Source organism: Hakea prostrata, chromosome 11 (genome assembly GCF_041222555.1).
Source record: "Hakea prostrata isolate BN-2017 chromosome 11, UWA_Hpros_2, whole genome shotgun sequence".
Classification (NCBI taxonomy): Eukaryota; Viridiplantae; Streptophyta; class Magnoliopsida; order Proteales; family Proteaceae; genus Hakea; species Hakea prostrata.
The window spans coordinates 21863053-21887555 of NC_142610.1; the positions used below are offsets into that span (position 1 = coordinate 21863053).

The 24503-nt window shown below is 36.1% G+C and overlaps 2 protein-coding genes across 2 annotated transcripts; both read right to left on the bottom strand.

Annotated features, from left to right (window-relative positions):
- Positions 1-7120: 7120 nt before the first annotated feature.
- On the bottom strand, positions 7121-13915 carry LOC149000876 (polyamine oxidase 5-like). Its single transcript, XM_089139925.1, has 10 exons — positions 13524-13915; positions 12111-12226; positions 11935-12023; positions 11663-11776; positions 11117-11204; positions 10762-10847; positions 10540-10642; positions 9767-9864; positions 8973-9402; positions 7121-7908 (listed from the first exon to the last, which is right to left on the bottom strand). Exons 1-10 carry the CDS (start codon positions 13561-13563, stop codon positions 7594-7596), a joined length of 1479 nt encoding a protein of 492 aa, XP_088996051.1. The 5' UTR covers positions 13564-13915; the 3' UTR covers positions 7121-7593.
- A 9585-nt stretch (positions 13916-23500) lies between these two features.
- On the bottom strand, positions 23501-24307 carry LOC149000877 (uncharacterized). Its single transcript, XM_089139046.1, has 2 exons — positions 23821-24307; positions 23501-23665 (listed from the first exon to the last, which is right to left on the bottom strand). Exons 1-2 carry the CDS (start codon positions 24212-24214, stop codon positions 23655-23657), a joined length of 405 nt encoding a protein of 134 aa, XP_088995172.1. The 5' UTR covers positions 24215-24307; the 3' UTR covers positions 23501-23654.
- Positions 24308-24503: the final 196 nt, after the last annotated feature.

Genomic DNA, 24503 nt, shown 5'->3' on the forward strand with positions numbered 1-24503 from the left:
CTTCTGAAGAAAACTAAAAACTCGAATAGTCTTTGGTTCAAGACGCTCAATCTGAACCTCATTAGCACGAACAACATCAACCTCCAATTCGATCAAGACTCTAGCATAGTAACCAACAAATCCTTGACAAGTATGTCTATCAAGAGAAACAGGGCGACCCACAGACTTTGCAATCGAAAAAAACACTTTCTCATGCCAATACTCAAGAGGTAAATCAGGAAAACGAACCCAGAATGGATATTAAAATCCGGCGACCCACAGACTTTGCAATCGAAAAAAACACTTTCTCATGCCAATACTCAAGAGGTAAATCAGGAAAACGAACCCAGAATGGATATTAAAATCCGGCTGCCATCGCTAAATAGTAAAGTTGAATGATGATAGTAATAATAAAGGGTATTTGTAATTGATTTATTTTTAAGGATAGTAGATGTAATTGATTAAAGGAGTCTATATGTAATTTGTAGGGGTGTAAAAGAATCGGATAATATCTCATCGGTTTTCGGACGGATTCAGTCGGATTCGGATGATAATCGGATAATTCTTTTCTTAAGTAGATTCTTCTAAATGGACATATATATAGATTGAATATAAGTCTTTGACTACCTGGTGACATCTTAATTTACCATTTTATTTGTGAGGCTAGCTTTGAAATTTAAGAATTTAATAACTTTTGAGATAATTTTGTTGGACGGATAATAATCGATATACCATATCTGGATAATTCGGATACTGCTAAACGGATGTGGATTTCGGTTATCCATTTACACCCCTAGTAATTTGTCTTAATTTTTTAAAAACTTATAGTAAGATTCACTAAAGGTAAATATGTATTTCCATGTTTAAAACTTATAGTATTAAGCATAGAGGGACATTTGTAATAAAACAAACTCTTGGGGGTGCAAACATAAATATATACAAACATAACGGATATAAATATAATTTGCTCTAAAAATATAAAAAACGAAAATCAAAGGAAACCAATAGCACAAACATTTGAAATCAAATGAGATTCTCAATCCTCAAAAGTAAAAGATAATCTACTCTGGACCCGCTATCACAAAATATTTAAGAGAAATTTCTCCTTTAAATGGTAATACCGGCTCATCAATGTATGATGACGGGAAATAAAGAAAAAATTATCCTTCAACTTCGTGAATAGACAAACGAAACCAAACGAAAGCAAATTCTATGAGACAAGAGTCAAGATCTGGGGGTTTTTTTTTAAATTTTCGAGACATGTGATGTTGATGTGGACATGATGCTACAAGTTGCTATAGAAAAATTATATGTATCTACCCAAAAAAAAGAAAAATTATATGTATAAATAAAACAAGAGAGTCTACCCAAAAAAAAGAAAAATTATATGTATAAATAAAACAAAGAGATTAGACAAACAAAACTGTAAACACTGATAAAGTTATCCTCTCCTTAATGTAACATAACAAGAAATTAGGGTAGATTTATCCTCTACCTTTACTCTTGAGAGAGAAGTCAAGATCTGAGGTTCTTAAAATTTTAGAGACATGTCATGTCGATGTGGATATGATACAAAATGTATGCTACAGAAAAATCACATACCTTGAAACTATTATATTTAGGGATGGAATTGTTGTTAACTAATTGCTTTGTTCATGCAATCAATGAATGACTTGTGAAAATCTATGAGGCATTCTGTATAGAGAATTTGGCTGTCATTTCTTTATTTTAAGACATCTGAAAACCTTATAGGTCTCATTACCTCGAAAAGTGGAAATATAATTCTCCTTTTCTCTTGCCATGTAAAAGTAAACCCTAAAACATAGGCCTATTATATATTGCATGTTAAGGTCAAAGCTTTATTTTATATTTTATAAGAGGTGGTGGTCTTACCAATTGAGCATTCCGGCAATGATTATAATGGCAGATATTATAGAATTTTTATTTATGGCAGCCGCTTCTATCTGCTGCCAATGACTAGGATTTGAGATCGTCTTCAAAAACAAATCTAACAATTGTAAAGAGGAATATATAGTAAATATAATTTAAAAGTTACAAAATTAAGTCTCTAACTCTACCCAATTCAATTCCCAATTTTCCCAAATCCTATGTGCTCTTCCGACTCAACCTACCAAACTTTGCTACTCACAACTTGAAACCCCTAGCTCTCGAATTACAGGGTCACAAGTCCTCTGCTCTTAGATCGCTTGATATTGCTCTTTTTCCACCTGTTGTCAAGAGTCTCTCCGATAACAAACATGAAGATGCCCTCTTCAAGCACTGCAATTCACATTGAATTGCAGGCACAAGATTGACTTGGGTTATTGGATTTGGTCAAGGCAATGAAGCTCCTTCCTCTACTTTCTTGATTTGTTGTGCCTTTTGCAGTTCTTGGAATTTCTCTACAAACTCTTAAAGGTCTCTATGATTCTTGAAATTTCTTTAAAATTTTGAGGTTTTTCTGCACTTCTCAAAAAATTAAATTATGCAAATCGTGATTGTCTCTGTTTCACTCACCCAAGGTTCGACATGTTGACTCAGCCATGTCTTCCAGACATTTAGCCGTCGCTAGAGTTTGCTTCGAAGTTGGTATTTCAATATGAAATGTTGCGGTCCTGATATTAGGCCAGTCACATTGGGAGTGTTAATCTGACCTAAAACATCTCTCACCTAAAGTTTACAATTGCTTGGGACGTGGGGTTAAACATGTGGAATGGAAAGAAGATTTTGCAAGGTGGACATCCAAATGGTAAAGAGATGTACTAAAGGGAAGGAAAAGTTCTAGGGGCAGAGTCGTTGCCGAGCGTACGGGGCAAAGCGAACAGAAAAGGGAAAAACAAAGAAAGGTTTTATTTTGCAAATTTTAAAAATAGCAAACCTTTGAATAAAAAATATATATATTTCATATCTTTGCATTTTTCCTTCCAATCGTCGGATTTTTTATACACGTGGCAAAAATGCATTGACCATGTCTTCCAACATTTCTGCAGAAGTTTCTTTGAATTGGTTTTCAATATAAATGTTGCTCCGATATTATCTTGTCTATGAATCTCCCACTCTTACTAGTTCAATTGCTTGGGATGTGGGGTTAAACATGTGGAATGGAAAGAGATTTTGGGTGGAGGTATGAGCCGGGAAGGAAAAGTTCTAGGGGAGAGTCGTTAGCGTAGCGCGAGAAAGGAAACAAGGGTTTTATTTTGCAAATTTTAAAAATAACAAACCTTTGAATAAAAAATATATATATTTCATACCTTTGCATTTTTCCTTCCAATCGTTGTTTTTTTTATACACGTGGCAAAAATTTGACCGTCGGCTACAAGCTAAAGCATATAAAAGTCAGATATTATGATACTAAAAACTGTGCAGCCACCGGATGTGCTCCATATGGAATCTTTCCATGGCAACCTGAAAACGCATATAGCTGGGCCCACAAAAACAACAAGATAGCCTTGTGAATTGCGATACGGCACCGACTCCATCGAATATTCTCGATGATCTGATTGGGTAGCAATGGGGGGAGTTGGTGAGAAGACAAATGAAATGAACACATACATGTGATCTGGTTCCCCGATGCAACATCGATTCGAATGTAGAATCGTGCCGCAAAAGCAACGGTCGGCAAAACTATAATCCTAAATTACTTTAAAAAATTAATTAACATTAATTAATTGCTAAACATCAACAGATTCCTCGTAAAGAGTTTCGTCGTTTTGAATCTCCACCATTGGATTGTCATGGGACTTGCAAAAGTTGCGACAGGACAAACAATCACCACCCGTTTTCTGAATCCTTCTTATCTCTCTCTGAAAAAAAATTCAAAACAAAATCGGGTTCTGTAATTCTGTTTCTGAGTGGGACTCTCGTGATTTCTCCTTGCCCTGTATATATATAATCCACCATGGTTGCTCTCCTTCGTGCATCACTTCTTATCTCTTCTCTTCTCTCTCTCTCTCTCTCTACTAACACATAGAGGTTAATGGAGCTTAAGAAGATTCGTCTGTGTTCAGTCTTGCTCTTCCTCGTGCTGCTTCTCGTAGCCACTGGTTCTCATCTTGCCCTCTCTAGTTTCAATCAGACCAAAAAATGTTTAGCTTAGTATCCATGACCATCTATCTGGTTATGATCATATGGTGATTATTTCCATTCTGTTAAAGCTGATTCCACTTTCTATGGAATGAAAAGCACAGGAAATAGCCTACCACCATTTTTCATCATTAATCAGAATGTGGAGATTTTTGCATTTTTCATTTTTGTTAGAATCAAGATTTAGTGGAGATCTTTTCCACCCAGTTTACTCATCAAACCATCCTTTCATATTCACGTAAAGTAGTGAGATTTGCCTAGAAGGATGGTCTGATGGACAAGTTGGGTCGAGAGAATCTTATGTTAGAAGAAAAAGTTCTGCAAAAATTGTCACTCTCTCTCTCACCTCGGTCAGGGGAGAGGATGTATGTGCTCCTCTAATGTTTCTTCATCACACAATAAGAGAATGTCTCATATGCGTCCCATTAAGGATTTTACTTCTGATTTATTGAAAATGATCTTCATCATCCTTATTGTATGGTGAAAAAGCGTCAGGGAGCACATACCTCTTTCCTGACAGAGAGGCGATGAGACTTCTCCCTCATGCATGTTTGATCTTTGTTAGTGTGGTGTTTCTTCCATTAAAATTGTTGCTGGTTTTACATGCGTGCAGCTCTTAATGGTTTGTTCAATTTGACAGAAAACATGGGGGGACCTAAGGTGGCTGAGGCAAGAACCTGTGAATCTCGAAGTCATAAATACAAAGGATCATGCTTTCACCATAGCAACTGTGGTCATGTATGCAGGCTTGAGGGTTTTCAAGGAGGAGCTTGCAAAGGTTTTCGCCGTCGATGCTTCTGTCTTAAAAGTTGTTAAGCCATGATGAAATGGCTGGTGGCCTGAAAATGTCTTTGAGTTAATCACTAATAGTGAAGACTATTAGTTGTGCTTTCTTGCTAATTGTTCTCTCATTGTCTTCTTCTCTCCCTGTGGTGTCTCCAGTTGTTGAAGTACTCAACGTTGTTTCTTCAGTTCTAGGTTAGAATAATGAGTTCACCTTTTGTAGTGTCTCGTTCTTTTAAGTTTTACAAATGCTGTTTCTTCTGTTCGTTGTAGGGTTGTCCTAGAGTTTAGGGGTTCTTCATGTAAGTGAATGCATCTGAAGCATCCAAATAAAATCTATTAAAGACGGTCCCACATGGTTGATTTCATCTCAATGCCTCGCATCTATTCCACATGTGTGAAAATTCACCAAACCTTTATGCCCTACGTCTATGCGGGAAAAAAATTGCATTTATGTTGACGCCATATATCCTGAGTTTACATTGCTTTCATTTTAGTGTAGACACGATAAAACAATAATCTGTCAATGTAGATTACTCAATTGGTATCTTAAGACCAACATCTATTAGCGAAGAAGTCGTGAATTCAACTCTTACTGGCATATCTAATATTCTTCTCTCTTATGTATGTAAAATGCCCTTCTACTAAATAACACAAACAATTTCTTTTAAAATAGTTTGCAAAAAAAAAAAATCTTCAAATTAAATTTAATTATAACACTTTAAATATTGATATATGTGTTCCCACATTTGAGTTTTCCATTAATTACAATCATATCATAACTTTAGCTATTACAATCTAATTACATGATTTTTTGTATTAATTAAATTCTAATGTCATATGATTCTTGAATTATATTACTTAATATGTGAGTGAAGGACATTAATTAGAATCTTAGAAAGCTACAAAGCCATTTGGAGTATGATGGAATATTTATATTTATATATATATTTATCATCACTGATGAAAAGTTGTCGAGAAAAACATCAAAAATACGAAAACTAATAATCTCTTACCTAGATCATTAATTTGAAAGTTTTTTTAATTGTGAATCTTGAATAAACAAATTAATGAGAGCTTAAATACATTGGGTTATTTAATTATTTTACGTTTGTATAACAAATCTGATTTGTGCATAAGCACCTGTTCTTCTTAGAATCCTAGTGTTCAAAGCCTCCATTGACAAGAACACTTGCATGTTAGTGAGTGATAATGAGCCTACAGGTATAACTATATATATGTAACTCAAAGCTACCATTTATCAACCAAGATTAATGCAATTTTATTTGGCTTATTTATTTATTTATTTATTTTTTGGTAGATTTATTTATTTATTTATTTTTTTTGGTAGATCTCATGTCGGCTGAGTCCCCTGTGGGCCCCACTCTGACGGGGTGTTGATCCGTACTCGGTATTTATTTTGGCTACGTGTTCCAATTTACTGCCATTGAGATTTAAGTACTAAAGTGTATTGAGAATGACAAGTGCTTAAGAAAAGACCACTCATTGGCTCTCTTTTTATGCAAAGATTGCAAGTGGTCCAAAAAGAAAAAAAAAAAAAAAAAAAAAAAATGGTCCAAAGGGAATATGGACGATTTCTTTTCAGATGCTCTGCAGACAATTTTTGACTGTGCATCACTTTTATGGACATGTTATCTTATCTTGGATAAAAGTGATGCACAGTAAAAAAGAAAAATCTTATCTTTCCCAAATGTTCAAGCTTTGTCATGTAATATCACATCATATATCAAGCTTTTTCACCTCCCCATTTTGTATAAAAAGAGTGGCACTGGTAGTAGTCATTCAGTGTTGGAGAGTGAAGAGTGATCAAGTGTTTGGTTAGGTAGCATATGCAAAATATGGGTTCCATGAAGATGGCTTGTGTTCTCTTCTTCGTTTTCCTCTTCATAGCTGCAGGTTTGCAAATCTGAAACTTCTCTTATAACCATTGATATCTTTCTATCCAGTTAAAACTCACAATCAATACTCTCTCTTTTTTGCAGGAGAAATGGAGTTGGCAGAGGCAAGGACATGCGAGTCAGCAAGCACCAAGTTCAATGGAGTATGTGTAAGGAGCAGTAACTGTGCATCTGTTTGCCAAGGCGAGGGGTTCCCAGATGGCAAATGCCAGGGGGTTCGCCGCCGGTGCATGTGCCACAGGCCTTGTTGAGGGGCTTACACTGACTGATTAAAGCTCAATCTTAACCAGCCGTCTCTAGCATCTAGTTCTCTGCTTTGAGAGCTATTTTGTTTATGTTATGTGCCTCGTAGCAGCAGCAGCTGCTGCTGCTGCTGCTGTTGTTGTTGTTGTTAAGAGTTCAAGAGGGTGTCTCTATGTTGTGTGTTTCTCTGTACGTAGGGGAGGGTCTTTGTTAAAAGCTATGAATTGAAATATAGAGATCTGAGAAAGGTGGTGGTGGTGGTGGTGGTGTTAAAGTTTATTTGCTGTACTTGGGAAATAAAAGAGACGGTGGTTCTTTTTACCTATCAATCGCACTGGTGCTCTTCATCTGGAATACTTTAAATCATTTGGCATTATAAGTTTCTACTATGCTTCAATGTTCATGGACATGTAATAGAAAGGTTCCCTCATTTTTTCCCCCATTTTTTGAGGAACATCTTAAAGAAAAAGACAGATCTAAGTTTGAACTGTAGGGATATTTGATAAGCAATCTGGTTGAATAATCAGTCTATGATGAGACAAATTGCTGACATTGTCTATAAACTGATTACGATATGATAAGGACCTTACATCCTTGAGATTTGGAGAGGAACATTAGCTTCAACGACCTCATCTCCTGATGAGACTAACTGTTGTAGTTCCATATTACCAAGCTGCTTCCATAGATACCTCCTGCACTCTTCAGCAGCCATCACTCCAGCTGTGTAAGCCCCATGAACGGAACCAGCATGATCCAAACTCACAGCCTCACCACCAAAGAAAAGGCTACCAACAGGAGCTTGTAGCTTCTCATACACATCTACTGGCTTCCCAACCAAGTCATAAGAGTAAGAACCCAGAGAGTTTGGATCGGTTCCCCAGCGTGAAACAAGATACTGAACCTGCAAAGAAACCAAAAACCCTAAGTGAGGCATACAACATTTTGTTCTCAACACAACTGCTTCTAAGCTGAGTAATGTATTCATTTGATTCTCTAGCCAACTAAATTGCTAATGAACAGAATTCAGAGAGATTTAACATTTGATTCTCTATCCAACTAAAATTTGAATGAACTTAAATAAGCGATTCACAAGCATGGTATGTTAAATCAATTGGATACAACTAGATTTGAATTTAAATATCAGGACATTTTCCATCCTCTCCAGCATATCTCCTTCCCTCAGGTACATGTAACCGCTAACCTTGATTTCCCAGCGTATGTGTGCCTATACCTTAATTACTCCATAGCCCCTTTGAAACCATATATCTGCTTCTCACTTTAGAAGTTTACCAAAGCTCACTCGCTTTTGTCGTTCTATCCCAAGTCATAGTAGGTTCACTCTTCTTAAGTAAATTCACAGAAGACAATGTAAATATTTTAGAAGCACACCATTAGACTTGGAAGGTGCTATCATATATTATAATCCCAAAACATATGGTTAAGCTGTGCATTTCAATCTGAAAAGTGAAAATAGTAATGGATGCACAAACAAGGGAGACAAAGGAAAACATGGATTGCATTATTATAGACCAAACATCACGGACAATTAGAAAATAAGTAGTCATCCAACACATCAGAAAAAGACCTCTGGGTGGATGATTAAAACATACATACAATTCAATGGCTCCTCCAGAAAAACCAACTCATTGATTGACCTAAATAGTTCAGTTTCTAGGTCACATAGAATTTTCTCCTTTTTCTTCTTGAATGAATTAGATCTGCATATAGATGTTATTAAAGATAATCCAGGATAATAGAAGTTTCTCCTTGTATCACCATACCCCAATCACAATTTTCCTCTCAATTTTGGAGGACAGATTTTCCAATTTAGGCCAATAAAAGGTTCACCCAGTAAATAAATCTAGTATACTCCTCATTAACTATGCTGCATGTGGCATTAATCATGAAAAGAAAAATGAAGATAATTTCAATGACAGTATAGAACTACTGAACCAAGGGTCTTACTGGATCCTTCGCGTCAGGAAGCATTTTCTTGAGTTGCATCATCACAAGTTTAGCGGCAGCTTCATCAGATAACTTCTCTATGTCGTAAGCAAACCTTCCAGCAGCCATATAGACAAGTACAGGGTGGCCTGTTGCCTTATGAAGATTCAGAAAATAGCCGCAGGCATAAGATGTTTGTGCAACAATGCCTAATAATTCAACATTTGGCCAAAAGACAGTGTCAAAACATAAGGCGATCTTGTTCTCATTTCCAAAACCTATATCAGATATCGCATCAAGTTTCCACTGAGGTAATTTGGGCTCAAACTCAATTAGATTGGCTTTCAGAACTCCCAGAGGGACTGTTATGATAGCAGCATCTGCAACAAAGCATCTTCCATCTTCAACAGTAAGGATCACTTTGTTGAACCGATTAGCAATCCTTGTAACCCTGATTATTAGGATAGGCAGAAAACAATAAATAATGTCAGTCCCCTCCTTCCATTAAAAGCAAAAATTACAGAAACTTGTACTCAAATACTGAGTATTTGACATGTAGAAGCATGATGTTTTTGCAAGATCATGTCTTGCATAGAAAATAAATAAAAGAAAAGCAAAAAGAAGATGAATCTTCTATTCACTGTTATCAAACGAAACTTATTAACTTGAAAAACATGAATCCTCTCTCCTCTCCAACTACCCTCCCTTACCCTATTCTTCAGGTTGAATGAATTAGTTAGGACATCACTATATCAAAATAGTCAGGGGAAAAAGAAGGTATCTGAAGAATCTTGCTGGTAAATTATACACATCACCTGTGATTCAAGCGTATATCAATATTTTCTGCTAGAGCCTTAATCACTGGGTAATAACCCTGCTTCATCAGACCGTGACCCCCAGAAAGGACATGCTCCTGCAGCACCCATTTCAGTACTGTAAAACCACATAAATTTACCAAGGAAACTAAAAATGATTCCTGATTTAACTTAAAATTCATTGTTTCATTCAAACAAAGTTCAACACTTGGAAATGGGATGCATAGTATCACAGATGGTCATTGGAGGAGAAAATATGCCAAATTATCCCAAATTTTGAGAATAGAATGGCTTGAAGTTTGGATATGTCCTTAGGTTGAATTATCTGATCATTAAACTTATACATGAACCCATGTAAACCTAAAAGATCCTTTTTTCAACTACATATGGTTGATCATAGAAATTGCATTTCACCACTTATCTTTATCTAAAGCCATGTTTGTCTCGTGGACATTAATAAGTGAATCCTTAACAATAATTATGCTTATAATTGACAAGTTTGGGGATCATTAATAATGGAATCCTTAATAATAACTACATATGGTTGATCATAGCTATCACTTTTGTACTAAATTTGGGGAGCAACAAGTTGCCGAACCTGCACAGCTATCATGCATTAAGAAATCTCCTTTTTCATAATGAATAAATCAACAGGTTATAAGTAAACAAGAACAGAGCCAAAGAGTAAGGCTCTGTCACCATATCCATCCCTCAAAAGGAGCCACAAAATTACTTAAGGTAATAACTGAGAATCTGTCAAATGCTTCCATTACCTGATCCCAAGCCTTTAGTGAAATCATATCTGCATCTGCTGCGAACCAAGCTTCAAGTCTGCATATGTACCACTGCAGAACTTCATGAGCAAGTCCTTCTTGCCTAGAGGAATCAAATAGAGTAGCTAAGTCAAATTGATAGATCTCATGCACGAAGAAAAACATGAATGACATGGTAGGAAATCATTATCTCAAACTTCACAGTCATTAATTTTCTCAGACCTCAATTCTGGATGCCTGTCCATTACGATTGAAATGGCTTGAAGAACAGAAATGTCCTCAGTGTGTTCATCCCTTACTTTCTCCGTCTGGATTATTAAAACAATTTAAGACTAGTCAACTAATGAGATATATAAAACAAGGCATCCTAACATACAAGGCTTCCACCATTGTGAGGTCTTGGGAGGGTCATAATGTATGAAGCATTATCCCAGCCTTGGAAAGATGTTGTTTCCAGACTCAAACCTGTGACAACTTGGTCACAATGGAGCAAACTCCATTACACCAAGGTCCACCTCTCTCATCAAATGATTCATATAAACAAGAGTTACGTCATTTGAAGCATAGGGAAGTATACCTCCTTGAGAATTGTTTTGAATATCTCTCCAACTTCGATAACTAGTTGTTGAGGAACTTGACGGCCTTCCATATCAAAAAGCACATAACTGAAATACCAAAGATGGAGACGTTTAAGATTTGATAGGTGAAATGTAATACAAGAACAACTGTGGAAAGGGGGGGGGGGAAGGAAAAATATTGTCCCCTTGCTTTTCTACATATGACCCACCCTCGCACTGAAAATACATTTAGGCCATTAATTGAAGTAGCTGGTCTTGGGAAGAAAGCAAAAGATCATTACACAGACCCTCCAACAAGCTATGTGTCATTCATTTGTTTTTTTCCCTGTGTGGGACTCATAATATTGTTATATATAAGCCAGTGCTGTTACCCTCTTGCTCACTTGTTTATATTTTAGATGAAGTTACTTATTCATTTATCCAATTCTATCCTTGAAAAAGCGTAAAGAAACCCCCTCCCTCCTCCCCCCCCCCCCAAAAAAAAAAAAGAAGCTTAATAATAGAAATTGCCAATTATGTAAAAGTCTTAACTTAACAAGACTTACCTTTCCAAATCATGGTCGTATAACACAGAGTTGTCACCACTTGTACGATATAAAGTAAGTCCGAGAGAACGTATCAGTGGAGCCAAAGAATTTTCATTACAGACACCATGTAACCTGAATGTAAGATCAGCCCCACATAAATACAAAGATCCCCATACTCCTGTCATCTACTCTTATTCAACCATAAAGCCTAAATGAATATGCACATGAAAGAGGAGAGAAAAGTGATAGACACAGAATCAACAAAATCTAGTAGTGCTATATGAACTTGCCATGATGCCCCCATGTCAACAGGACAACCAAATGAGTAGTCAGTGTGAATACGCCCTCCAAGTCTGTCCCGTGACTCTAACAAAAGCACCTAAAAAAGACAAGAACAGTAATTCAATTACCAAGAAGTGGAAGTTGATCACATCGAGCAGCTTGTGGAATGTTTAAAAGTATTCACCTTGAAAGATGCATCATTAAGTGCACGGGCAGCAGCTATACCAGAAATTCCCCCACCTATGACTATCACTGAAGGCAATGAAGGTGGTTGTCTTTCAATGTGTGAAAACAAGGTTCCTAAATATGAAGTAAGGATTATCAGTGTTCAGCACTTGAGCTACATGAGGAATTCACAGATCAGCATGTTTTCGTGGTCAAATTGTGAATCAACAGAGAAGCTTTCTGAAGGCATACAGAGAAAACACTGTCCCCACTTTCACATGTTTATATACATAACATCTTGGCAACTTTCTTATGCAATTATATGTTTCATCAAGGTAACAGTTTTAAGTATGGATCAAATAAAAAGACCTTCTCTTTTCCCAGTGACAGTATCAAGTAAAAATTTTTTTCTATAAGTCAATAGAAAATATATATTTATCTCCAAGAATTCAGAAATACGACTTAAAAACAAAAACAAATATAATGTAGACAGTTTAGCTGCCAACTTGTTCCCTCAAGATATTTTCTTTTTCCTTTTTTGTGGAGATGAGAATCCCCAGTGAAGTTTAATACAAACAACCATCCTAGATAGACATTTTCAAACGTGTTTTAGGAAATGAAGTAGACAATGTAGTAATACATCAGTGACGTTATTCAGTGTACTTGACTGTAAAAGCCATCATGTAGGTCCTTTTGCTATTGAGCCAGAAATGAAAATGTAATCCCCATGCTGTAATTTAACTATTTTAAAAATATAATTCAATACATTTTTCATCATAACACATAATTTAATTAGATGGGTATCGTAACCAATCTAGCTTCACTATTTTGCAATCTAGAGCCCTGTATTCCATTAAGTCATGTTTCAAAGTCTTCCCTACTTATATCAGCAGAGTCATTTGAATTTGACCTCCACGATGGAACTGTCACTTTCATGGGTGTAGAATGTGACTTATATCGCACTATACAGAACAAACTAGCTATGAACAGTGACAGAATTTAAGCAAAATAGAAATTTCACATATTTATAATCCCATTCTGTCCAATTCTCCCTGCCTTTATAGTGAATGACAAGAAACAGTAAAGTTGAGACTTCAACATCGTTCTTACTCAAACACCCACTAAAATTTGTTACGCATTACCACGGAAAGCTAGGAATTCAAAATTCACCACGCTCTATCATGACAGTAGTATTCCCATCATAACCCACCAGAGGTTAACATTTCACCAATTCGAGTTAACAAAACCTAAATTCTCTCTGGAAAAACAAAGGCACATCAAGAAAACGCCGAAACCAACACATCATAACAAACGAACGAAATTTGAGATCAAGAGCCCAATTTCGCCTCCTAAACAGAGCAGATTAATTTAAAACCAACAGATATCGCAATAAAGAATAAAAATATAGATAAAAGAACAAAATTTAACTTACCATCCATCAAATTATTAGAAGAGAAGTCCTTGGGATCCATTGGCAGCAAAAAGAAAGAAACAGCAGAAATCCAAATAGCGTTTAGGATTGTATAGGAATTACAGAATTAGAAATTAACTGGAAGGAATGGTAAAGTATAAAAATTAAGAGTCCAGCAATGAAATGGCTCGAATTCGACGAACAACGTAGCTTGTCAAACCAGCTCATCCCTTCATACAGCCAAATGCAGATTTTTCTGTAATAGATCTATGAAGAGAGAATCAAAACGAGGAGACGAGAAAGAGATGAAAAGAGAAGAACGAGGAGTTTTTCTTGGCTTTGGGTTGCAGAGATGGTGAAGGTTTCTTCTCCCACTCGTCTTTCTAAAATAAACGAGTCCCCGTGGTTACCCACACGACGCTGCGCCTTCACCGAACGTCCTCTGTTTCTTTCAGTTTTATCGGTAAGACGAAATTGCCCCTTTCCGTTCGGGTATTCTGGTTGTTTCAACTTTGACCCGACTGGAAGTAAACCCATAATGGAGTTCGGGTCACCTCCCAGTGGGGGCGCGACGCTTCTTCACCATACTATTAGTATGGAGCCTTTGTCTGAATACTCATAACATAATCAGAAATAAAGTGCATGTGAAACACACTGGGGGCCACTTCTAAATCATTTTTATCGGTACTCTAACATAGGTCCCACACTCAATGTCATGAAAAAACGTCAGAGGAGTATATGAGATGGGAAGGTGATCCGTATTCCGGACTTCCCATGACAAGTCATCTCCGATGAATTATGTATATAAGAAGTGAGAATTTTAGTGGATCTCACACCCTTCCACCTACCAACTCATATTATGTTGTTGAAAACCGTTAGGTGCACTATCTTCTCCGGGAAAAGTGGTTCCAAATTCGTCAGGGGTCACACATTTAAATTAGTATTCAGACATGGACCACACACTTATTGCATAGTGAAAAAACGTCAAGGAGTACTACATACTCTTGAGACAAGGGAGTGGACTCCCCGTGATGAGTCCACCAGATTCAAATCATAAGCCCCAACTGCCCGTGCCCCATGCTCCCATATCATAGTCACAATTCTTACCGCGCCAGGCCAATTAGTGTGAGATCTACACTCATGTGTCCTTGGAAACATGAAGGCCTGGGTAGGTTGGGAATAAAGGATCTAGATTCTACGTCCACCCCATGGATTTTTCAATTTATTTACACATGGATCCAACTAGCCTCCAACTACCCGCCCCGAAAAAAGGGTAGGATGGGAATTCTAGAAGTTGCTTTTGAATCAGCCAGCCTTCTCTTACCGTATATCAAATAATGATCATCATTATTTAATAAGCATTAGATCGGAAAAGAAAAATGATTAGTCATTTAATAGTTTGTTGAAATGACTAAGCATGCCCTCAAAGGATCCTTCATGATCGTGACTTGTGTGGGCACCACTGTAATTTCATGGATGAAGAAGATAAGTGATAAGTGTTTCCAGCTCGACGACAACATGCATGACAATCTTGCCAATTGCTGGGAATCATCAAAAGACAGAGCTACCCTTGTCTTTATAGACTATTACAGGGTAACGTATTGAACGAAGGAAACAATTTAGGACATTATGCAGGCTAAATTTGTCCATTAACAAGTGTGGTTCAAAGTCCAAACACGTTACCCTGGAATATTCTGGAAACACCAATCAATTGTTAGATTCCAAACTGGCAACCTTGCGTTTGCATGGTAATGCAAGGGTGCCACTTGGTGGTTGCCGAATAGGAATATGGAATACCCAGGTGGTGGGCCCACTTTCGATGAAATCCATCAATTAGGATCAAATTGCTTCAGTGTTGTGGCAGCACTATGCAACTTACAGTACAAATCGAAACTTGTGGTCGAGACAAAATCCCGACCACTCATGTTGCAAAAATAATTTTTTTGAAAAAGTTTAATTGCAAACGAGTGGTCATAATTTCGTCTCAATTACAAGTTTTAATCTGAACTATAAGTTGCATGATACCATGCATTTATTGTGCAGCATCTGAGTAAAGCTACAACTAGAAACATCTAATTTTCACCACAAAAGAAGCAAACAGAATAATAAATAAAAAAAAATTAGTGCATGAAAATTGATATAGTATCAGATTTAGTATCGAATATTCTATCATACTATCATACTATCTTTTTTTTTTTTTGGTAGAAAACTTGATTATGCAAGAGACAGGGAAACTGGATGAGGAACAGGCTCCTTCAACCAGATAGTAGAGTTAGGCCAATCTAACGCCGTCTCAAGCGTCAGGGCTTCCTGGGCCAAGGAATGAGCTACAGAGTTAGCATTCCTTGGAACAAAAGAGAAGATACATGAGATTGGAGCACAAGCAAGCCGACGTATATCTTCAACTACAGTCACCAAGTTAATAGGTACTGGAAGATGTGGCTGTAGAAGTAGTCTTACCACATTAAGGCAATCAGATTCTATATGTACGTGCTGCCAGCCTTCACCAATTGCAGTCCATAAACTATGCTTGATACCTAGAGCCTCTCCAACTTCAGCTTCTCCAAATACCATAGGCATGGATCTTGCCAATAATGGATCCCCTCTCCAATTTCTTACCACAAAACCAATCCCGCTGGCTGATTTATCTGATTTCAACGCAGCATCAGAGTTTATTTTTAGTACTCCCCTTTCCGGAGGATTCCATGAGCACCCAACTTGAGTCCTCTGAATCTGCTCGTTAACCACATTGGGCTGAGTTGCTGTTGTGGCAACGAAGTTACTTTGTGCATTGAGGAAGTCTACTGCTGCCCTTGAGGCTAATTGGATTACATCAGTAGGAAGCCAGCATCCATTGTTGAACACATTCATATTTCTGGCTCTCCAGAGATACCAGAGAATAAATCCTATTTGAGCTTCCAGCTGCTTATAGGTGCTTTTGTCCGCCATTTGATAGTGCTCCCATTCTGCAATCCATCTATCAGTCGTGTAATCCAAACTTTCATCAAATCGCAAGCCTAGATTCGAGCCCAGCCACACCGCTCGTGCATAAGTGCAATGAAAAAGTATATGTTCCGTAGTTTCCAAATCTCCACATCTAGCACACTTATCGTCCAATTCCATTCCCCTATGTATGCAATTTGTTCCGGATGCCAAAGCTTGGTTACATGCACGCCATAGTAGAGCTCGCACCTTTGGTAACGCATTAAGACTCCAAACCTTTTTCCAGACTGCTTTATCCACCAATTCCCACTTTTTCCGATTTGAGGTTGAAGCTTTCCTTTGCTTAATTTCCTGCTTCTCATTGATCAGCATGTGGTATGCTGATTTGACTGTAAAAATACCTTTCTTATCTGCTGCCCAAATGAGTTGATCCTCTACTGGGAACATTGGTAATGGATCTAATGGCGGGCGGGACATGAATCAGAGATTTCAACTCGGATTCATGAAATTATACCCGTTGGAAAACAGATCTGAAACCGATCACGTAGGTAAAAGGTGAATCGTCGAGGTTTCGCAACAAGCACACAAAAATCATGTCGATCAAATAAATTTTTATGATGAATTCGGATTCCAAACCACAACCAAACACTTAATTTTATAAATTATAACTCCATAGATTTGAAGTCTATAGATTTGAAATCTCTAGATATTTGAAATCTCCAGACTCATGTAACCAAACAGGCCCTAAGGCAATCTCAGCTGGAAACAGTGCATTTAAAATGCTTCTATTCCACATACCATCCCCATCAATTAAATCTTTAACATATACTACATCCTCTGATGGCAAAATAGAGGCTGGAATGCGCCAGTCCTCTAGCCCAGGAACCCATCTATCTTTCCAAAGATGAATGCTATCTCCCCTTCCAACCTTCCACGCAAGGCCTTTCTTGATGACATCTCTGCCCAATAAAACACTTCGCCATCCCCATGAATGCTATCATACTATCATCATAAAAGTACGAACTCATGGAAGATGGCTACATTTTTTCTCCTAAAATACCCCTAAACTTTTACTAAAATGATATAATTAATTATGTTTAAGATTGTAATTTAACACTCATAAATATAATTAATATAATATTTATTATTAATTGAATTTTCAAAGGTTTTTCTTGGAATCCCAAACGGTTGAAACTCTTAGTTGGCCCATTAAAAGAAAAAATAAAAAAAAATCCATCAAAATCAATGATATTCATTTAATTAAAATTATTATATATAAAAAATATAATAATATTTATTAATTGATATTTACTAAATGGATCTTCAAAGGTTTTGCTTGAGAATCCCAAAAGTTTGAAGCCTCCTAGGTTGCCCATTAAAAGAAAAAGAAAAGAAAAAAATCTATTAAAATCATTGATATTCATTTAACTAAAATGGTTATATATAGAAGGACCAAAACATATAAGTTTTAGACTTGAATTCAACTCAAAGAAAAAAACATAAAAATTTTAAATTCTACAAAACAATAATATTCTTGAATCATATGCACGTGTATCATTACTAGTGTTAATAAAGATAAGAAATTAATTTACTATGTAGAACATTAACAAAAGTTTGGTCTTTTAAAAAAGTCAAACCATTTATAGAGACTTTGCGTCTAGACACATGAACGGAATAATTCTCTTTTTTTCTTACAATCGATGCTTTTGTGTGTGTTCTCATTAGCTGATGCAAGGATCATGCTTCCTCATCTTTTCAAGTGCATGTATAGTTTTATTGATTTTCTTATTTTAAAAGTTATTTTTTAGGAGGGTATAAAAATATTTTTTAAGTCCAACATTTTTTTTAGTATAGATTTTCAATGATAATTTGAAAGTAACATTACTAGCAATTCATCATTGCCAAAATTTATCATTGTCTTTCATCTATTTCAAATATGCAAATCATTATTAGGGCATTTTTTTTTCCTTACTGTTGGTGCAAAAATTTTCCTTGTTTACGAAGATTCGCTAGCCTGTACAAATGAATTCGACTGTATTGGTCAAGATCCGTCTCCTACGAGCAAGTTAACAATAGATCAATATGGAGAAATAAATAAGTGAGTTCTCTTTTAGTTCATGAATGATTTTCCTTACCTTTCTCTCGCCCTTGGATCCGTTTATATAAATTGTAAGATGGTTTACCTGTCCTTTAGTGATTGAGTCCTACTCGGACTCTTGCTGATGAATTCGGTCTGGACTCTCTCATCCGAAGAATCTGTTGATCTTATCTATTCAGTATTCTATGCGGATAGAGCTCTGATCGTTCTTGATGACTAATCTCCACAGTTATCCACTATGGTCGAACCGTTCATCAATTATACCTATGTAACTTATCTGGTTCATCAGATTAAATGTTGGTCGAACCGAAACATGGCTGGTCTTATTTGGATAATTCGATCATTAACACTTACAAAAAGAAAAGGTCCTTCTTGGTGGAAAAACGATAGATATTGTATGCAACCCAAAAAGAAAATGCACACCAATTGATTTCTTTGTGTAGGTTTGGAAATTCGAAGGTTTTAAGTGTAAAGTCAGTTGTAGTTTAGGAAAACATTGACCATATATTAATTAGAAAAATTAACCATTGATCCACCAAAATCCTATATTTAGCTGCGAATGCAAAATTAAATTTAGTGACCATTTAGATTCCTAATGAGAAGTTTGGTCCTCGTCAACTAACACATTAAGACTTCTATATGACTTTTTTATTTTTTTGGGTCATCCCCATATGATCTTATTCAATGCACATATCTTATGTGCACAACATGGTGCGTGCTTCCTTAATATATTATACAATGATGCATAAAGGGCTCATTAGTCATATTACATTTTTTTGTTTGCTTCACTATGAAAAGGGAAACTTGGGCTACAAGTTGATTTCTGCCCTTTGATTTTGACCTTGGTTGATCTTCTCTTATAGTATCTAATAATTTGGTTTGGAATTTAAAAGGGTCTTGGGATGGAAAGGTATTAAATCCTTTCTCAGTTGGAGCTTCAATGAAAATTTGATTGTGGTTTACATATCTTTTATACAAATAAAGAATCGAAAATGGCAACTAAAGGGCTTGTAAGGAAATAGGAACCCCTATTTGATTTGAAAGGTTACTGTAACTCAAATCCAGGAATTGAGAAAATGACTTTTATTGATCGATTTTCTCAAATGTCTTAACATTGCAAAATGCAAATTCTCAGGATTGCTTCTCATGTTTTGAAAAGATTATCAAAATTGAAAGATTTTTCTTTTAAATCAATAGAATATGATGAATATTTTGAGTTATTACTCGTTATAATCAAGTATCATGCAATTATGGTCATCTTTTGGGGGTTAGAGCATGGTTTGTGTGATTACACTCTCATAAAAGGAAAATAAAGGAGAAAAAGATCATGCAAATGTTGTATTGAATACCATTATCATGGATATTTTGGTATAAAATGGTTGAGATATTTAGTATGATATCGGTACAATATGGTTCATGTGTATAGAGTGTTACTGCTTTCAAGAAGAGGCACAAAAGATCTAGCGATTGTTTTGAAAGCTACCAGTGGAAGCTGGAAAGCTAACAACAATCCAACATTTGACTTTTTCTAACAAAGACCTTAGATACTTGTTTGTAAATACCGCCCTGACGACCTAACAGTCTTCGTCTGCATACTTTTGTCTTATCTCTTATTGTGTGGATAAAAGAATATAAAGTCACATTGTAGAGGAGATTGAAAGTCTCCTTGGTGGAGGTGTTTGCATTTGTTTCATTCATGCTGAGCGGAATGCTAATAAAGCTACCGATTGGATGTTTAAGTTTGCACTTAGCCCTGGGTATTCCATGATGTTTATTCAAGATGTTCCTCTCGGTTTGGAGGTCTTCCAAATGAATTGTGATGTTGGTCTTTGTTAGTTTTCCTGTAGGTCATTGACCCCGTTTGTGTGCAAAAAGGGGAAAAAAATGTTGGAACATGAGATATAAATGAATAGAATAGCCAAAAAAGACCATTTGAGCAATTTACAAACCTGCAACAATTATGGTTGAAATGAAAATGATTCAATTTCTCTAAACAAGAGAGAGAACAGTTTGAAGGGAATGATTTGAAATTTCTTTTAAGAGTGATCAGGATAAGCCTTAATTTTTTATTTTTTTTTTGGATTTGTTATGATTTCACTCTGATGAATCAAGTTTTTTTTTTTTTTTTTTTTTTGGCTTGAAATCTCGAATTATTTAATTATATTTGTAAAATGGTAAAATCTCAAATGTTGCCATTACTATTTACTATTCCTCTTCTCAATGCGGTATTTCATCTTATTTATTTCTATCACTTGTTACTTTACATCTGCCTAGCACGAAAGTTTTTCATACGCCTGTTTATCTTTATTTATCACATGTTGCTTTAGATCCAACGAACTATTTTTCGGCAAATTCGTTGGTTTCGCCCCCTGGCGAAACGAAACCAGGGGCGAAATGATATATTACAGATATTGCCGAGAAATCGGCGATATCTGCCGAATATCGCGATATATCGGAAAATTTTAAAAAAAAAATTTGTTATTTTATGTTATTTCTTGAACTTTTTAGGCGATTTCTCTCGCGATTCTATCCGAATGATTCAAGGCTCAAAATTTAGTATGCTAAATGTAATTAGGAGGAGAAACTACATAGAATAATTTATAAATAGGAAGACATTTTATAGCAAAATCTTCAAGATTAATGAGCAATCTTGCCAACTATATTCAAGTGATCTAGTCCTCAAAAGTCAACATGCCAAATGTGGTTAGGAAAGAGTATATACATGAAATAATTTATGGAAACAACTTAAATTATGAAGGAATTTTGTAATAGAATCGTCGGTTAATCATTCCAACTATGTCCGAATGATTTAGGCCTTAGAAGGTAACACGTTAAATGTGGCTAGGTAGGAGATTTAAATGGAAATATTTATAGAAAATCATTTAAATTTACCACATATTTGCATCAAATTTGGGTTCAAAATGACCAATAAATACTCCTAAAACTCGAGGGCAAAAATTACCGAAAGTCAACATGCCAAATGTGATTAGGGAAGAGTGTATACATGAAATAATTTATGGAAACAATTTAAATTATTAATGAATCTTGTAATAAAATCTTTAGAGTGAATGGATAATCATTCCAATTATGTCTGAATGATGTAGGCCTCAGAAGGTAACATATTAAATGTGGCTAGGTAGGAGAATTTAAATAGAATAATTTTTAGGAAATAATTCAAATTTACCACATATTTGCATTTGATTAGGATATGCATCAAATTTACCAAAATTATCAAATAAAAATACCCAAAAATTGAAGGCGAAATTTTCTATATGGGGGGCGATATTTCGCGGTTCCGGCGAACCGGGAGAAACTTCGTTCCTTGTTTAAATCTACCCAGAAAAAGAACTTATTCAGCATGACTACCCTGCAATTATTAGGATGTTAATGTCAAATATGAGTTAGAATGTAACATGATGTAGATTGGAATTTGATTTTCTTTCGGATATTTCCTAATTATAATATATAAGTGTTACTGTGTGAGATTTTGAATTTGAATGGAAACGATGAAGAAATAAGAGAAGTTAATTCATCTAGGATTTGTGCATTTTAATCTAGCATGCATGAAACTTAATTTCAGATATTGGAAAAATGTTAGGTACGCTAGCTGATTGTCTTAGTGCTTTTCTCCATGCATTCTAAAATAGGTTGACAGATCTCTTGAGATGGTCCTGGAATGTGTCTGATCACTTCCATCGTATCCTCTAGTTAATTCCTTAAGCTCTCTCTAGTACTGTTGATACGGAATCTCGCTCGTCCTTCCCTATCACGAACCTGCAAGATACGAGCTCGACCTTGGGGGGTCGAGGTACGTCTCCGACGAACAAGTCAGTACCAATAATATGATCTCAACTACTCAATAGAGAATTCAAGTAATTGATCACAAGAAGTATGAATACCTGCCCTCTAGTGTTTACCAGAGGTCTTTATATAGTGTATGGTGATAGAGTTATATTCGAAATAACCCTGCTTTGAGTTATTGTAGGAGAGTAACTCTTTAGAAGAGTCCTTTTACTTAACTAACTCTCTTCTCCAGTTGTTGGGTGGTAGGAGTCTACCTTCATGAGGCCATCTCATACTGCTATTCGGATGGATTTATTAGTGAGGTCGGTCCTACCATGAACCTCCTGGTCGGTCCCTTTTAGGTTGCGAACCTGGTCGGATCGTGCAACCGCCGGTTCAGACCGAAGATATAGAATGATCATTTTAGTCATTAACAAGTACATACTGTGAATGGCACTGGCAACTTATTTATGTTTTGCATATGTTTCTGTTAATTGTGGAGTGTGTATTTCATGTAGTCATGCATATATAAAATTGGAGATTATATTATTCTCTGAATTTCATTTTAAGTCCTCTTATGTTTCTGTTTAATTTGCTATTTTTAGTGGGGTGGCCATTGCTGGTCTATTTGTTTCTGTTTAATTTGCTGTTTAATATTCTGTTGCTCTGTGAAGTTTTTTAATTGTATATATATTCTGTTGCCATTTGATGACCATTATCATTTGAAATGGTTCTTCTTTGCTTTTGGGGATTCTACTCTTAAATAAAGTTCTCTGGTGATTTCATTCTACTTGACATAAGAACTCCAATATTGATAGAAAAGTAAAACCAATTGAAGAAATACCTTTCTTCACTCTCTCTCTCTCTTGGATCAGTGTCATCAAATTGATCTGCTCCAAAAAATAATGATTCTGAATATTTCATTTCATTTAAAAGAAAACAAACTGACTCACCAACTTAACAATAAGAAAACTATTGAAATCGAAATTTAAAAAGCTCTAAATAGTGGTTTTGCATTGTTGGTGCTGCTTGATGGCTTGCATTGTTACTGCTGGCTGTTTATGTGGACTCACCAACTTAACAAACAGAAAACTATTGAAATCGAAATTTAAAAAGCTCCAAAGAGTGGTTCTGCATTGTTGGTGCTGCTTGGTGGTTTGCATTTTTTTTTTTTTTTTTTTATTTTATCAGAAAAAGAGAGCATTTCATTACTGATTAATTAAAAAACATAGTTCCTCAGTTTGTACGAGGCACATTTCATTTATACTGTTCCTCAGCTTGGTGGTTTGCATTGTTACTACTGGCTGTTTCTGCTGCTGTCCCCAACCTCACCCCTCGGCTGTAATAATAAATTAAAAAATTTTAACATCAAATTAACAGAATAAAAATACACGGAACTAGAAAAAAAGGGGATTACCAGCAACAAACAAACGAATTTCAACATCAGATTCACAGAATAAAAATACAAAGAGGTAGAAAAAAAAAGGAGATTACCAGTAACAAACGCCTCAAACTCTTGCTTGTAGACTGCGGCGTGAGTATTCATGAAATGTCCTTCAATAACATTTACGTCCACATTGCTCTCTGGACATTCAGTGCATCTGTAAACCCTTACGTCCACATTGCTCTCTGGACTGTAAATCACGTACCGACCTCGTCGTTCTTGTTCAAATCTGAACTTCCTGTACATCCTCTGCACCTGAAGACTAACTACACGTACCAACTCGGCACTATACATGCCAAATACTTCGGCCATTTCATTTTGATGATAATTACGGAGATGAACTCTTAGGGCATCCCCATTGGGCTGGTAGGGCCTACAGATTGGGCAGGAGAACAAACCGTTTGCTCCTCCTGCTCTCACGGCAAACTCTAAAAATGCATCCATTGGAATTCGGAGAGAGAGAGAGAGGTGAGGCGAGAGTAGGAGGGGAGAGAGGTGAGGCGAGAGTAAGAGGGGAGAGGTAAGGGCAGGGTTGTTTATAAGGACGAGGGGTTTGGATTTTTGTTGGCATTGGATTATGGTATGTGTATTTAAAAGAATTCGACGGTGCGAACAAATTTAGCGTTTAAGAATCTTTTAAATTTACAAACAGACGTCCTTGCTTGAGAGTGAATTTACAAGTAAGGCCAGAATTGTAAATTTCAAAATTTAGGAAAAACGAAAAGACGATTCT

Coding starts and splice junctions, on each gene's coding strand:
- LOC149000876 (XM_089139925.1), bottom strand. CDS start 13,563: ATGGATCCCAAGGACTTCTCTTCTAATAATTTGATGGATG. Junction 12,024..12,110: donor TTAATGATGCATCTTTCAAG/GTGAATACTTTT, acceptor TGTCTTTTTTAG/GTGCTTTTGTTAGAGTCACG. Junction 9,865..10,539: donor CACTAAAGGCTTGGGATCAG/GTAATGGAAGCA, acceptor TGGGTGCTGCAG/GAGCATGTCCTTTCTGGGGG.
- LOC149000877 (XM_089139046.1), bottom strand. CDS start 24,214: ATGGATGCATTTTTAGAGTTTGCCGTGAGAGCAGGAGGAGCAAACGGT.